General features: G+C 36.5%; 1 protein-coding gene across 1 annotated transcript; it reads left to right on the top strand.

Moving 5' to 3' along the window:
• The first annotated feature begins 1,890 nt into the window (after positions 1-1,890).
• LOC126234084 (tigger transposable element-derived protein 4-like) lies at positions 1,891-2,524 on the top strand. Its single transcript, XM_049942905.1, has 3 exons — positions 1,891-2,040; positions 2,116-2,317; positions 2,508-2,524. The coding sequence occupies exons 1-3, from the start codon at positions 1,891-1,893 to the stop codon at positions 2,522-2,524; spliced, it is 369 nt and encodes a 122-aa protein (XP_049798862.1).
• The last annotated feature ends 13,178 nt before the right edge of the window (positions 2,525-15,702 follow it).

Here is a 15,702-nt window from a genome sequence, read left to right as displayed (position 1 = left end):
AGTGCTTTGGGCAGGATGTTGGACGCTAACGGCAGTTAGCCTCTGGACTTGTATCTGTGTAGAAGCTAAGTTCAAAAATGGTTCAAATGGCTCTGAGCACTATGGGACTCAACTGCTGTGGTCATAAGTCCCCTAGAACTTAGAACTACTTAAACCTAACTAACCTAAGGACATCACACACATCCATGCCTGAGGCAGTATTCGAACCTGCGACCGTAGCAGTCGCACTAGAAGCTAAGTGTGAATAAATCTGTATCTGAGAGAATTCTAGTTGTTTACCTACAACTATTCTATATTCCCTCAAACTTTTCAAAGTGTATTCATTAAATGAATATTATTCCATCCAAATTATTGACACCTAAAAATTCCTATTAAACTATTGCTTGTGGCTGGCATATAGCTCAGCTGAGAGGAAAGAAAATTAATTATTGTCATTTGTTGGCCCAACCACCACCACTACCACTTGCCCTTTTCACCAATAATTTCTATTAAATTTATCGGGGGTTTCTGGACACAATTTTGCTCATTGCACCTGGAATTCTCTGGGAATTTTTTTTTCCAAGTTTGAATAGCCACCCTGATGAACAATGACATGAATTTTACGTTTATGGGCATAAAAAAAACTTTAGAGCAGATATTCTGCCCATTTCTCTAATGTTCTGTAACTTCAGTTGGATTTGATGGGATGTATGCAGAACAGTAAACAATTTCACCCTAGCAGTTATTAACAAGGAACGGTAGCAGAAATATTAATGCCTTCACCCTCCAGCCATGAGTGACATGATGTGTGCAGTCATCTCTTTCCAGACCATTTTCCAGGGCCTGTTATTATTGAGTCAAATGTAATTTCTACTCTGCCTGCACACCAGAACTTGCGATTTTTCCACCAGCTACTTTTCTGTCGCTCCGGAACATAATAGGCAGCTATTTTTGCATTGAATCATTTTCTTTTGCTCTGGACCATCATAGGCTGCTCTTTCACGTCAAAGGTTTTTTTTTCTTTTTTTTTCTTTTTAAGTAAACATCTGGAACATTGGAGATCACCATCTTCCTACCTGTAATAGTCAGTCATATTTTTTATGATATCTAGTCTCATCCACATACTTACACACATACCTCAAGTGGCATCAATTTTGTATCTGTATTACTGGGCTTGTGTATGAAACCTTCTATTAAGAAATGAGCTGCTCAGAAAATTTGTCAGTAAGGTTATTCAGCTTTTATAATATTGCATGAACTTTTCACATTTCCTTTATTATTTACAGTGAAACCTCTTTATAACGTTCCTCCATATAATGTTTTCCTCTATATTACATCTATTTTTTTTGGTCCCGACTAAAAGCCCATATAAACAATGTTAAATTTTCCTCTTTACTGAGTTTCCTCTATATTACAATTTCCTCCATGCAATGCTCATATTTTTGGAACCCTCATCAATTATTCACCTCTTTATAACGTTTAAGTGACTGGATGTAGACACACAGTTTTCTGTTCTGTGGATTCACAAGAAAGCCCGTGCTCAGTGTATTTCATAGGTCAGTGGCAGAACCCGGTCACGACATGTGACGCACATTCTGCTTGCAATCTTCTTGGTGCCATTTCAGTCAATGCTTTGGATTCATAGCGTGTTGTGTGAGCTGGGCAACAAACAGTTTGTGTGTCTAGTGAGAGTGTGTCTTCGATATAAACTTTTTTTTTTTTTTTTTTTTTTAAAAAAAAAAAGCTTTCATCAGTATACATGAGTGAAAAGTGAAAGAACATTTCTCTGGAAGAGAAGTTTTCTGTTATTAAAAAAGTGGAGGCATCTCCTTGTGTGAGTCACGTGGAGCTAGCTAAGCAATTTGAACTGGTCCCCTCAACACTCAACACTACTATGGAAACAGATCGTCGATGATGGAAGGGTTTGAGAATTGTGGAAATTCGAAACGTATGCATGTGAAACCATCGACTTGCAATGAAATGGAGGAAGTTTTATTAACTTGGTTTCGGCAAGCACGCACTGCAAACATTCCTATAAACTTAACTATTCTTAAGGAGAAGGTGCTTCAAATATCACTGCAGTTAGGAATGGAAAATTTTACGGCGTCCAATGGACGGATTAATAAATTTTGACAGCATCATGGTGTTGTATACAAAGCAGAATGTGGAGAAAGTAAAAGTGTGGACGAACCAACTGTAACTCAGTGGATGCAGACTCTCCCTAATCTGATACATGGCTACAAACTGCGTGACATTTATAACACTGACGAAACCGGCATGTTTTTCAATTTAATGCTGGATAAGACATTTACTTTTTGTGGGGAAAATTGCCATGACGGTAAGAAGAGCAAGAAACGTCTTACCATTTTGTTGTGTACAAATGCTGATGACAGTGAAAAACTGAAACCTTTGGTTATCGGGAAGCCAAAAACTCCGAGGTGCTTCAAAAACATTTCCACGTTTCCATGCAAATATACAAACAATGCCAAGGCATGGATGACGAGTGATATATTTTTACGTTTTCTCAGAGAATTTGATGCCATAATGGGGAGTGCTGCAAGAAAAGTGCTGCTGTTTGTGGATAGATGTGCGGCACATCCACCAGACGTATCCTTTCTGAGAAATGTGAAAGTAATTTTCCTGCCACCCAACTGCACCAGCCACCTGCAACCTTTGGACTTGGGAATAGTACACACCCTTAAGGTTAAATATAGGACAGCCCTTGTAAAAAAACGCCCTGAATTTGATGAACCAAAGGAAAACCGGGAAGCCAGCAGAGCTCACAACTGAAGCTGAATATTTTACAGGCAATGAATTTAATTATGTACTCGTGGAGGGAAGTCAGTGCTGAAACTATTAAAAACTGTTTCACAAAATCGGATTCTGTGAGAATGAGATGGCAGCTCCTGTGGAAGATGTTGCAAGTGATTTGCAAGAGTCTCAGGAATTAATAGGCAGTGATTCTGTCACTTTTGAGGACTTTGTGACTGTGGATGACAATGTGGCAACCACAGGAGTACAAAGTATTGAGGAGCTGACTGCAGAGAGAAGATTGGGGAATAATAGTGGTAGTGAAAGTGACAGTGACAAGGTAGATGACCCTGTGTCCTCATATTCTAAGGCAGCTGAAGCCTTTGAAACATTCAGGAGATATATGATGGCCCATAGACTTGAGGACAGAACGAGCAATAAATGATTGCCATACAGTCAAGGAGAAATAGAAAACAAACATGCTTGCTTGAATATTTTAAAAAATCATAGGTATGTGATTTTCAGATTGCATAGGTTCCTAGAGTTTTGTTCAAATTTAAGTTCCATTTCATAATTTAATTATTAAAGTAATTTTTTGTAACTAATTCTTTTTTAATCTGTACTACTTACTGTGTTTTTATGTAATATGTGCAGTATATCATAAACAAAATTTGGCTCATATTCTATAAGTAGGTCAACTGAAGAATGGGATACCACCTGTCAGCTTTGGACAATGATGTCATATCTTAAGAATCTGTTATAGCTTTTTACAGTACAAACTGATCCATTTACTTTCACCCATCCACCTACTGGGCCCCATGTTTTAATTACAAAAAACTAGTCATTTGATACATTTATCATTTGCAATGAATATCATATTATGGTATTGTGAAAATTTAAAATGTCATCTATGGCACAATTTGTCAAAGCTGATTAGTGGTATCCCTATCTTCAGTAATGCCCTGTAATTATTATTTGGAAGCCTTCCTCTTTATAGTGTTTTCCTCTATACAGTGTTCAGAATTTGTGGTCCCTTGAAAAACGTTATATAGAGGTTTCACTGTATCTTAAATTTCAATTAAAAGTGAACTCTATAGTAAGCTTCTCGTTTTCTTATTACATTCCTATAATACTAAACTTGGAACTAGTCTAATTATTGAAAACAGAGAAATTTTCATTGGAAAAATCAGAAAATCACTCACTGTTGGAGGGTTAAGGTCCTGCTCTTCTAGGGGAATGGACATTGTGGCATAACTTTTTATGTTTTGTCAATTATGCACATACTGTGTGCCATAAATCGTAGTTCACATCCCCTGCCTGCAAGCATACAATGTGCTTAGAGTTCTGAGATCTGTAGCCATTCTTTAATGGCATGGCTCTGGCGATGAAGAAAAGAATTTGCTCACAGTTGTTAACTGTCTTGTGAGACAGACAAAAAAGTTATGTCTTTTTCTGTAATATTATGTGAAAGGAGTTGTAACCATACTAAACTGCCCAGATTGTGAATGCTACTAATATTATCAACAATAGCAGTAGGCAAGGGAATAGGATTATTGCATTTCCTCAAAAATAAAACTCAAGGTGAGATAGTTATTTTGATGACTTCTTATTACCATTATCTTGACTAATTTTCATAAGTACGTGCAGCTTGTCGGTTGAAGGGATCTCTAGACAGGGGATCAGCAACAAGAAACTGAACTTTGGATTGAGCCATGTTTGGGGAAATTTTCATTTTGATTCACATCACATAACACATAACATAACAATTACTTTAGTTTTAATACAGTTTTCAGCAACACATATGTGTAGTTTATCACACAATTTATGATTGCAATTAAACTAGTTTTTGACATTTTATGATGCAAAATTCTTGAAACGCACCCAAAACAGTAACAACTACTACTTTACAACTAAATACATGCAAAAAGTTTCAGTATAATGAAGTAAACTACTTATATTGTCAGAAGAATCAATTTCAATAAAACCCTGACCACAATCAAATGTTGTTGGCAAAATTAAATAATGAAACAAATATTAACAAAGAGATAGAGGGGCTGGCCAGTACTTACCTCAGCTCAGTACAGCCGATAGATACACAAAACAGAACAGAAAATTTACGTTCCTAGCTTTCAGAACTTTGTTCCTTCGTCAGGGAGGAGAGAGGGGAAAGAAAGGGAAGAAGGGAAAGTGGATTCAGTTACTCACAATCCAGGTTATGAAGCAACAGGGAAAGGTAAACAGGGAGGGTAGCAGGATGGAGGCATGGTTGTCAGAGGGAAGCCAAAGATATTCTCAATATCCTTATATGAGATTTTCCATTAATCATTTAAATTAAATAATGAGACATTTTAGGCAAGGTTCTGTATTTTTCATTTCAGAATAGCACTTGCAACCTATGTCCTCAATTATTTATTGGATGTATTCCAGTCTCTATCTTCTTCTACAGCTTTTACCCTCTACAGCTCCCTCTGCTACCATGGAAGTTATTCCCTGACAATTTAATGTATGTCCTATCTTTCTGTCCCTACTTCTTTTCAGTGAGTCTTTTCCATATATCCCATTCCTCACTAATTCTGCAGAGAACCTCTCCAATTGTTTCCTCATCAATCTACCTAATTATTCTGTAGCAGCACATCTCTAATGTTTCAGTCCACTTCTGTTCTGATTTTCCTACATTCCATGTTTTACTACAGTACAGTGTTGTGCTCCAACATCCTCAGATATTTCTTCCTCGAATTAAGGCCTATGTTTGATACTATCAGACTTCTTCTGGTGTCCTAGGCACATAGAAAACGTTTACCCCATCTGCTTTAAAAAGGCATTTAAACACAAAATTGATGAGGTTATGCACATACAAAGTGCATATTTGAAGAATCTGGAAGAATCACAGAATTTTATTAAATAAAACACTGAATTTCCATTTTTTTACCCCTAATTTTGTCTTGTACGGCATTGGCATTCAAGGCATACACATTTGTTCAGATGCAGGCTCTTTACAGCAGTACACCACTTTTCTAATCCTAGTCTTCTCCAGACATAACTACAGGACCACCTCAGCTTGAAAGCAGATTTCCACGGCCATCGTATCCAATCCTGCTACTGCTGAGTCCTCCAAAAAACAACTTAGGAATACACTTGTCGTTACTCAGTATTACCATGGTCCTGAAAGTGTTTATCAGCTACTTTGACAAGGTTATGACTTCTTAAAATCATGCTCTGAAATGAGGTCCACTCTGTCCAACATTTCGTCCACCACACCTAAAATAGCTTCTCATCTCCCTCCCAGTTTCCGCATTATCCTTGGCAGATCTCATGCATGCATTTCCCTACCCTATGGCTCCTACCCTTGTGACTCTCCGCACTGTAGGACTATCATCACCCATACCAGCTCTGTAGATGACAAAAGGGAGAGCCACGTATCAAATGACCCGTCTCCAGTACCAGCTATTACATAAATACTGTTCAGCACTTTACTACCACAAAGATATCAGTTTGGGTGAATTTTTGTAGGCAAAGAGTATATACTGCCAACACAGTATCCTGTTGCAGAACTTGCTCTATAACATGACAGTCTTGACCTCGGTTACTGTTTCACCATGTGTGTCATCTTGATTGTTCCCCCAGACACAAGTTTATCAGGACCCTGGAGGCAGGAACTGGCATTACATCATGTCCTTGCTTCTCACTGCCATCCTGGCATTCAATTTTGTTAATTTTTTGGTTTCAGCATTCATTGGTTCGCTCCCTTTTCGTTTTCTATATCTTTGTTTTCTGACTTGTCTATTCCCCACAAAACCCCCAACCCATCTCCCCCCCCCCCTGCCACCCTCCTCCACCCGTCTACCACATACTTATCTTTCTGCACTTATTAACTTGTGCACCATGTTATGTCAGTAATGTCTGTATTGCATATTGCCTTATCTTCCACCTTTAAGTGCTCAGAGTTTCAAATCTTGACCAGTGCAATCCTCAAAAATCTATCTTTCCTTCTTATCCTATCCAGAAAGTCCCCATTGACCCTGGGTTCCTCTTCCCAACTCTCTCCATTTTCTAAATGTCACCTGTCCTTTTCCTTCATACCTCTTCCTTTCCCTTTAACCCTTCCCACCAAAAGTAGGATGCACTGGCTCTGACAGCTTCAAAATTTCTGTACTTTATGACTGGTCTCCTGCCACCACTTGGTTAGTAGATTTTTAAGCATCCAATAAAATTATATTTTCATAAATTGATCATTTTCACTGTCTTTTTATTTAAGTAACTTGCAGCTGGAGTGCAGCCAACATTTTACCCAGCACATAACATAAGCTCATGAAGATTCTAATATTATTAAAGACGCAGACAAATTTCAGAGCAAATATATCAACATCATAAATAACAAAAATAGTTAAATCCAGTTCTTTTAAAATGCATAAGCTAATTCTAATGTAGTTGAGATTTGAATTTACATGTTCCCTGAATATACTTATGACCATTTCCGAGTGATCATGTGCATTATAACTTCTAACCTTTTTTAATATAGAATAAACCCTTCTGTATCCAAGCACTATTTTTTTCTTTTTATCTGTCTGCAGTTCTTTGTATCCATGCCATTGTACCTCAGTAAATTTATGATCTTCATATTATTCTTTCCCTTCTCTCTTTTAAGGTATTTTATTTTTGTTGTAACAGTGATTGACATTCCAGGCAGCTACCAATTGTTCTGATACTACAGCTCCAGCTTTCAAGTTTTCACTCCCCCCCCCCCCCCCCCCTCCCCACACCCAAGTTCCAAGCGGGAGACTATCTACCTTTGGATATTTATTTATCATAAGGGTAATCCATATTTTGAACATAAAATGGACACTGCATTATGCAGGGAAAATAAATTACAGTTGGTATTCCATTATCTTGCACAATTGTGGAGACCGTCCTTAAAATGGAATGTATTCCAGGTCAGACACTGATTTGCCTGTTGGTCTGTGGGAACCTCAGAAGCTTCAACATGGTAGGGAAGCAAGAAGATACAAAAACAAAACTACTAAGGCTCAGTCCAGATACAGTGGGCATCAGTTAAGTGAAATGGAAAGGTAACCAAAATTTCTGGTCAGTGTAGAGCAGCAGAATACACTACAACAGAAGTAGGATTTATTATGAATAGGAAGATAGGACAGAGTGTGAGTTATTGTGAATGGTTCAGTGATACGGCAGTTGTAGTGTTTCTTCATGGGAAAAAACATATTCTTTCTTGATTCTTCATGTAATATTGTGGTAGCCAAGTTAACATGTGCACTCTCATAGTTCAAAAAGCATTGTATTGTAGTTATCAGTAGAGAGATGTATGAGTTTGAATGGAGGATATGCGGTATAGGCAACTCAGCAAAAATTCAACAGTGCATAGACTTCTTTATGATTATGGAGATATACAGTTGTATTTTCTCTGCCATAGCACTTTTTCAGTAGTTAATTGCATGTACATCTCTTTCAGATTGCATATTTTCAACATATTACATCCATAAACAGTAATTTTAGTGCACTCTTTAGTGCCACAATTAGAATTCACATTTCAAGCAACATTAGTCATTTTATTTACTATGACATTAAAAAAGTAATATATGCAAGAAAAATGTATCACTTGCATTAATTCTGTTTTGTTATCTCAGTGCATGATCCATGAACATAGCATTCAGTGAGTTATATAAGTCATGAACTGATTATAGCAAGTTGACATACATTTCTGTTATTTACTGTGTTCATTACAGTATGCTACTCCCAGTATTCTTTACTCTGGAACCATACTCATGTTTTTTCATTTGGAAAGCACTCATTAGTGGTAGGTGTCATCATCATATATGTATCAGTTTTAACATGTAGGTATTGGCTTTGTAGGTCTCAGTGACAGTTCCATATCCTCAATCACATGTGTTATGTCAGTGTACTTGAGTGTAGTTGAGGGCATTGTTTGTGTAGTACTAGAGTCTTTGTTTGTGAAAGTTCTTCTTCTGTCTTCATTTTCAGAAATCTTCTTTCTTGATTCTTCATGTAATTTCAGGTACTGGTATTTTTAATTTTGTATTGTGTAAAAATTGTGTAAGAAAATTCTGTCATATGAATCCCTCGTGTTCTTCTGTGAGTGTGCAGTTGAGATATTTGAAATGTGTTTGGTGAATAGTACTGATGTTATATTTCAGTGACATATTTCTTCATGTATGGTTCTCTTCTTTTTTGTCCTTCATGTCATTTAACTGTGTAGTGTGTAAAATAACTGTCAAAGAGTTTACAGTGTTCAGTTGTAGAGTGATTCTAAAGCTGTGTCCTGATTTGCGTATGTGAGTGTGTTTGTTGCATAGGGTATAAATTGTTTTGTAGGGACACCGTTCTTCATGAGCAAAAATCTTCTTCCTTCATTCTTCATGTAATGTTAATGTAAGTTTTTTGACATGTGCACTGTCACAGGTGAAATGTACTGTAGTTATCGGTGTGGTGTAGATTATTCAGCCATTTTTACACAGTACGTAGTGTTCTTAATGTACCTGGAGAAGTACAGTTACATTCTCTCTGTCAGTGGATTTTCTCAGTAGTTAACAGCATGCGCATCTATTTCAGACAACATGGATTCAATATATTATTTCCTTAAAGAGATTTTCAGGTGCACTTGTATAGTTACTTAATTATAATTCACGTTTCTTCCTCAGTTTACCATCCATTCTCAAGTGGATGCACTCCACACACTTGCTGCAGTCTGTAATTTATAATTCTAATTATAGCTTTATTAGTTCTATTTCCGATTTTCATTCATACAGTAATATATGCCAGAATTATGTATAATTTACATTAATTCCATTTTGATATCACCGTGTCCGATACATTAATCTGTCAATGAACTTATCATTTAGTGACCTATATTAGTGATGTATTGTTACTAATAAATCTACATACATTTCAGTTCCTTACTTTATTCGTCTCAGTATGGTATTACATGTGTCAATTATTATGGAGTTGTACTCATGTTCATTCATTTGGAGAACACTCAGTGGTAGGTGTCATCACCATATATGTATTAATTTCAAGATGTAGCTAATGGCTTTGTAGATCTAAGTGACTGTCGTATATCCTCCAATGCATGTGTTATGTCAGTGTACTCAAGTGCAGTTGGAAGCATGTTTGTGTTGTATAGAGTCTTTGTTTGTGAAAGTTCATTATCTATGTTCATATTTGTAAATCTAGTTTCTTCATTTTTCATGTAATAACATTTACTTGTGTTTTTAGTTTTGTATTGTGTAAATGATGTGTAAGAGAGTTCTGTCATATAAATCCATTGTGTTGTTGGGTCTGTGACCAGCTGAGGTATTTGAAGTGTGTTTTCTGAATAGTAATGATGTTGTATTTCAGTGACATATTTCTTCGTGAACGTTTCTTTTCTCTCTTGATTCTTCATGTAATTTGACTGAGTAGTGTTTAAAATGACTGTCATTGAGTTTATAGCTTCAGTTGTAGAGTGATTCTAAAGCTGTGCCCTGATTTGTTTGTGTGAGTGGGATTGTTGTATACTGAATATATTGTTTTGTAGAGACATATTTCTTCATGAGACAAAATCTTCTTTCTGTATTCTTCATGTTGTGTTAATGTAAGTGGTTTAACATGTACTCTGCCACTGTTGAAAAGTTGTTGTATTGCAGTTATCTGTAGAGAGATATATGAGTATGTATGGAGCATATTTGGAGGAGATTATTCAGCTATTTGTACACAGCACATAGAGTTCTTTATGTACCTGCAGATATATATTGCATTTTCTCAGTTATTGGACTTTCTCAGTAGTTAGCAGGATGCACATTTGATTCTGACAAGATGGATTCAATATATATTTTCCACAAGGGGCATTTTCTGGTTCACTTGTATAGTGACATAATTAGAATTCACAGTTTTAAGTTTATTAGCCCTTTTTCCCCATTTTCATTCATAAACTAATACATGTCAGAATTGTATACGATATACATTGATTCCATTTCAATGCCTCGGTGTTCAATGCTTTAATGCACCCATGAACTTAGCATGTAGTGAGCTATATTAGTCATGTTTTATTAATAATGGCTTTTCATCTATTCAAGTTATTTACTTTATTCGTCACAGTAGACAGTTGCATATATCAATTACTGTCAAGCTGCACTCATGTTCGTTCATTTAGAAAACACTGAGTGGTTGGTGTCATCACCTAATATGTATCAATTTTAAGATGTAGCTGATGGCATTGTAGGTCTCAGTGACCGTCCCATATCCTCCGTTGCATATGTTATGCCAGTGTACTTGGAAGTTTGCTTGTTTTGTATAGGGCTTTTATTTGTGAAAGTTCACCTTCTCTCTTCTTGTTTGTAATCTTCTTTCTTGGTTCTTCATGTAATTTCATTTACTAGCATTTTTAGTTTCGTATTGTGTAAATACTGTGTAAAAGAGTTCTGTCGTATAAATCCATTGTGTTGTTGTGTCTGTGACCAGTTGAGATATTTGAAATGTGTTTGTTGAATAGTATTTACGTTGTTTTTTGAAGACATCTTTCTTCATGTATGGTTCTCTTCTATCTTGATTCTTCATGTTATTTAACTGAGTAGTGTGTCAAATAACTAATTGTGTTTATAGTTTCCGTTATAGAGTGATTCTGAAGCTGTATCCTCATTTGCTTGTGTGAGTGTGTTTGCTGTATACAGTATATGGTGTTTTGTAGAGACATATTTCTTCATAAGACAAAATAGTCTTTCTGCATTCTTCATGTAATGTTAATGTAAGTGGTTTAATACGTGCACTGTGACTGCTGAAAAGGTGTGGCATTGTAGTTATCTGTAGAGAAATATACAAGTGTGTATGGAAGATATGTGGTATAGATTATTCAGCCATTTTTACACAGTACATAGAGCTCTTTATGTATCTGTACATATAGAGGTGGATGTAGTCTGTCATTGGACTTTGTCAGTAGTTTGCAGGATTCACATTTGTTTCTGGTAACATGGTATCAGTGTATTATTTCCACATCATATAAGTACACACAGATGAAATTATAAGACAGGATGTAATATGGAATCTCGGTCTCTGTAAATGTCGGAAATAATTTTAAAAGCAAAATAAATAACTAATTAAAAATTAATACTACAATGGCTCACTCGAATGCTTGAAGGCATACAAACCACCGAATACCTTCAAATCTTCTACTAACATTAGGGTCAAGCTATGGTACAAAGCATTTGCATGTGAATCAGTAATGGGTTGACAATCTAAGTATTCAGATATTTTGTGCAATACATGAAACATTTTAAGAAGTAAAAAATCAATAAATACAGGTTATTCACATATTTACTCATGACACAACCATACTAGCATCTTGACATAGAACAGAGTTAAAAAAATAACAATTGTTTCTTAAAAGGTCAAATTCCATTGACAGGCAATGATTCACACAAAGTAGCTTTACTACGAATTGTCCATAGTGCAATAATTTACCTGGAGTTGCTTCATAAAACAGAATTCATCAGACAATAAAATAATATAAGTCAAAACAGACTGAAGGTCTTGACAATTTGTCAACTTTTTAAGTTCAAAGAAAGATTGAATGTATATAACCTCAATGTTGACTCAACGTCTTCCTGGTGTTGGTGGTTTCGCTAAAATGTGCAAAAATTATTGAAATTACATAAAACTATGTAAGACTTGAGTTCTTCTTGCAATGATAGTCAAAGAAACGTCAAAAGTGTAAGGAATTTATATAAACCAAAGTAGACTTGAAGTCTTCTTGTGCTGGTGGTTGCGGAAAATGCCCAACATATAAGGAATTTATATAAACCAAAGTAGACTTGAAGCTTTCTTGTGCTGGATGGCCACTGTATTTTCGGAGAAAAAGAGTGGATACAAACTCAAAGTAGACTCGTGTTCATCTGGTAGAGTTGCATTATGGAAATGTTAAATTATACAATCTAAATGTAGACTTGGTGTTTGTTTGGCTCCGCACAGCTACGGTCGAGTGCACTTGCATAATATCTGCGGGGTAGGGATGTGATCAGCTGACGGCTCCAGTCAGTGACAGCAGGCCGCCCTCCACCATGGAAGCAGCAGGCATGACATCGGACGGCTGGATCTTCAGTGTTAGTGCGAAGGCGCACACTGCTGAGTTCCAGTTTGCTGCCAACTGTTGCCCAGTACTCCACGAGATCATGGAACAAAATTTTTATGTGGCATCAATGCTTAATAGACACACGGCTATGCAATGCTGCCAACTATATGTTCTGAACTAAGATTATGGTGTGGGTTCAGGTTTTATTAACTTTTCGGTCATGAACTGTTATTCTATGAACTCAGTTTATTTACACTGCTCGTAGGTTGGTATGATGCTCTGTCTACCGTCTCTGTATACGATACTGTTCAAAACATTTAACTCTATACACATACATCACATTGCTCTACAGTGTAGTAGTGTTAGAGCATCCTTCTATGGCTTAACAGTACCTTTTCTCAAAACTGCTGCAGCAGAGTTCTGAGGTTCAATAATGTACACAGCATGACAAGAATCAGTTTATAGTGGAGATCGTGTCATTGGCTACTGCATGTGGGCAGGTGACTTTTGAATTCTCACACTAATTAATTCGTCACGTGTGTTTCTGATTCGGTGATAAGTGGTTTGTGAACTGTGGACTACATGCAGCACCACAGGATTACAGTGTCCGGAGCATTCACAACGCAGCAGTATACCATCCGAACAAAGCCAGATAGACGTGAGTAAACACCACTAAGTTATTTGCTTTATAATGTTCTGTGTTTATATGTCCCACATGACGGTGAGAAAGTTTGCTTTGTCGAAGGGTTTGCTAGTTGTGCTCACTCCACAGAGTGTCTTTGCATTATTTATTTATCACACAACTGTTCTTGGAATTTTTGTGCATTGGAACTGTGCACAACATTTACACTTCAGTCTCTAGTTCGTGACAACAGTATTTTCTTAGATTTCCGGTATATAAAAGTATACTTTAGTCAGATACAAATGGTCATTTTTCTAGCTTGGTATATTCTTAGCCACAAAAAGGGACATAAAATCAGCTGTAATTTCCAAATCTGGAATCAGTCATTCAGTCGGGCACTAACAAATGGTCCATGGTGTAATTAATATGCGAACAGAAATAAAGATCAGGACATCATGCCTCCTGAACCCATACATGACAGAAAGTCAAAACAAAATGACCAAAGCCAGCAAAAACAGCAAGGCTTGCGACCGCGAGTGATACACAAAGCATATATATAAATACACTTAAAAACCACACATAATCATAATCCACTTGAGCAAACACAGAAATCATTGCATTTAAAATTTGCGTACTATTTAGGTATCTAAGAATTACTTTCTCATAGTAGAGTTCAGCTCATAGTTCTTGAAAATTGCTATATACAGGTGAAACTTAAGACCAAAATCTCATGAATCATCAGAGAACAGCAATAAACGCTAAGTCCATGTGTGCTATGGTTTGTAGCTTACTTAGAAACTTTGCAAGATTGTCAATATGCATAGTACACAAAGCACAGATATCATTCTCCTTCAGGTAATCATTGTATCCTTTTCATTAACTGATAACACAGTTCATGCAAGGATAAGATTCCCTATGACTAAATGCTACATTACTATTTACATTACTAACAAATGAACATTGCTATAAAAAATGACAAAATAGAAAATATTTAGTAAGCTTTTGCTTACAAAACAAAAGTTTGTAGTGCAGAAGGCACTAACTTGTGTGCAGCAAACACAGTCCTCAGTACATGAATAAACATGACAACATAGTATAAATTATTATGAAATCTCAAACCATTTGCTGGTACACAGCTTATGGCTCTCTTTGAGACTCGTTATCTCTTAGTATTTAGAGCAGCAAGCTTTTTCTTCCAATAATTATACTGTGCCAAATGTTTACATGCAGGTTTACATAGAAATACTTATTCTAGGAACAAAATAAGAAAATCCATCATAGACAAATTAAGTACACCTTTATCTCTCTCTCTTTATAAGAACAAACCAAGATCCTATCTTATAAATTTTCTGAGGTCCAGATTTTGGTAAAGCCCTTTCACTTTACATGGTTTCGGTAATGTAACAAGCAACACCCGTCATGTGGAATTTTAATTATCCTGAATGGGCCAGTATATCTCTCTTTTTAGGAGAGATGGTTTAGAGTGGGACCAAAGTAACACCATTTCACCTAGGCTAAATGAATGTACTCATCCTAATGTTTTGTCGTATACTCATTTTCATCTCTCAGCGCTAGTATTTAATGATACGAGCACCAGCCTAGTCTTCTCTTCCCATGAGATGTTGCATTTCGGGGCAAGTGGAAGGGCAGCTACCCACTCATTCTTCTCAGTTTTATTTAACATTATTTCATTGGGTGTGTGCCCTGTGGATAGATGTGGAAGGTCGTTCATGATTACTTTAAAGAGGGTGACTAAATCAAGTGTAAGTCCGGATAAAACAGTTGAATTCTTTGAATATTCTTTCTTTGCAATCACTTTCTGGGTGGAATAGAGAAATTAAAATCTGTTTGATGTTCTGCTCTCGCAGAAACAAATACCAAACTCGCCCAGTGAAATTAGATGCATTATCAGACAAAATCGCACTCGGCTTACCAAAACAAGGGAAATAATCTTCCTTCAGTCTCTTAACAATGTGTGCGGCATGAGCTGATTTTGTTACATACAAACGGATGTGTTTGGAAAACATATCATGTATAGCCACCAGGTAATCGACACTTCCCCTTCCATGAGGGTATGGTCCAGCCAAGTCAATTGAAGCAATCTCTCCAGGTTTTGATCCAGGATGCGATGCAGCTGAATCTTATTTGGTATGCACATAGGTTTGGTTCTCTTACATACAACGCATGTTCGTAACAAATGATGCATGCGACTGTGCATGTTTGGCAGGTAACAGTAAGTGGCAATTTTCTGCTTACATTTCTATATTCCACAGTGCCC

The sequence above is a fragment of the Schistocerca nitens genome, chromosome 1 (assembly GCF_023898315.1).
Source record: "Schistocerca nitens isolate TAMUIC-IGC-003100 chromosome 1, iqSchNite1.1, whole genome shotgun sequence".
Lineage (NCBI taxonomy): Eukaryota > Metazoa > Arthropoda > Insecta > Orthoptera > Acrididae > Schistocerca > Schistocerca nitens.
The sequence above is the reverse complement of the archived record's forward strand: the minus strand, read 5'-3'. Positions and strand labels throughout refer to the sequence as shown.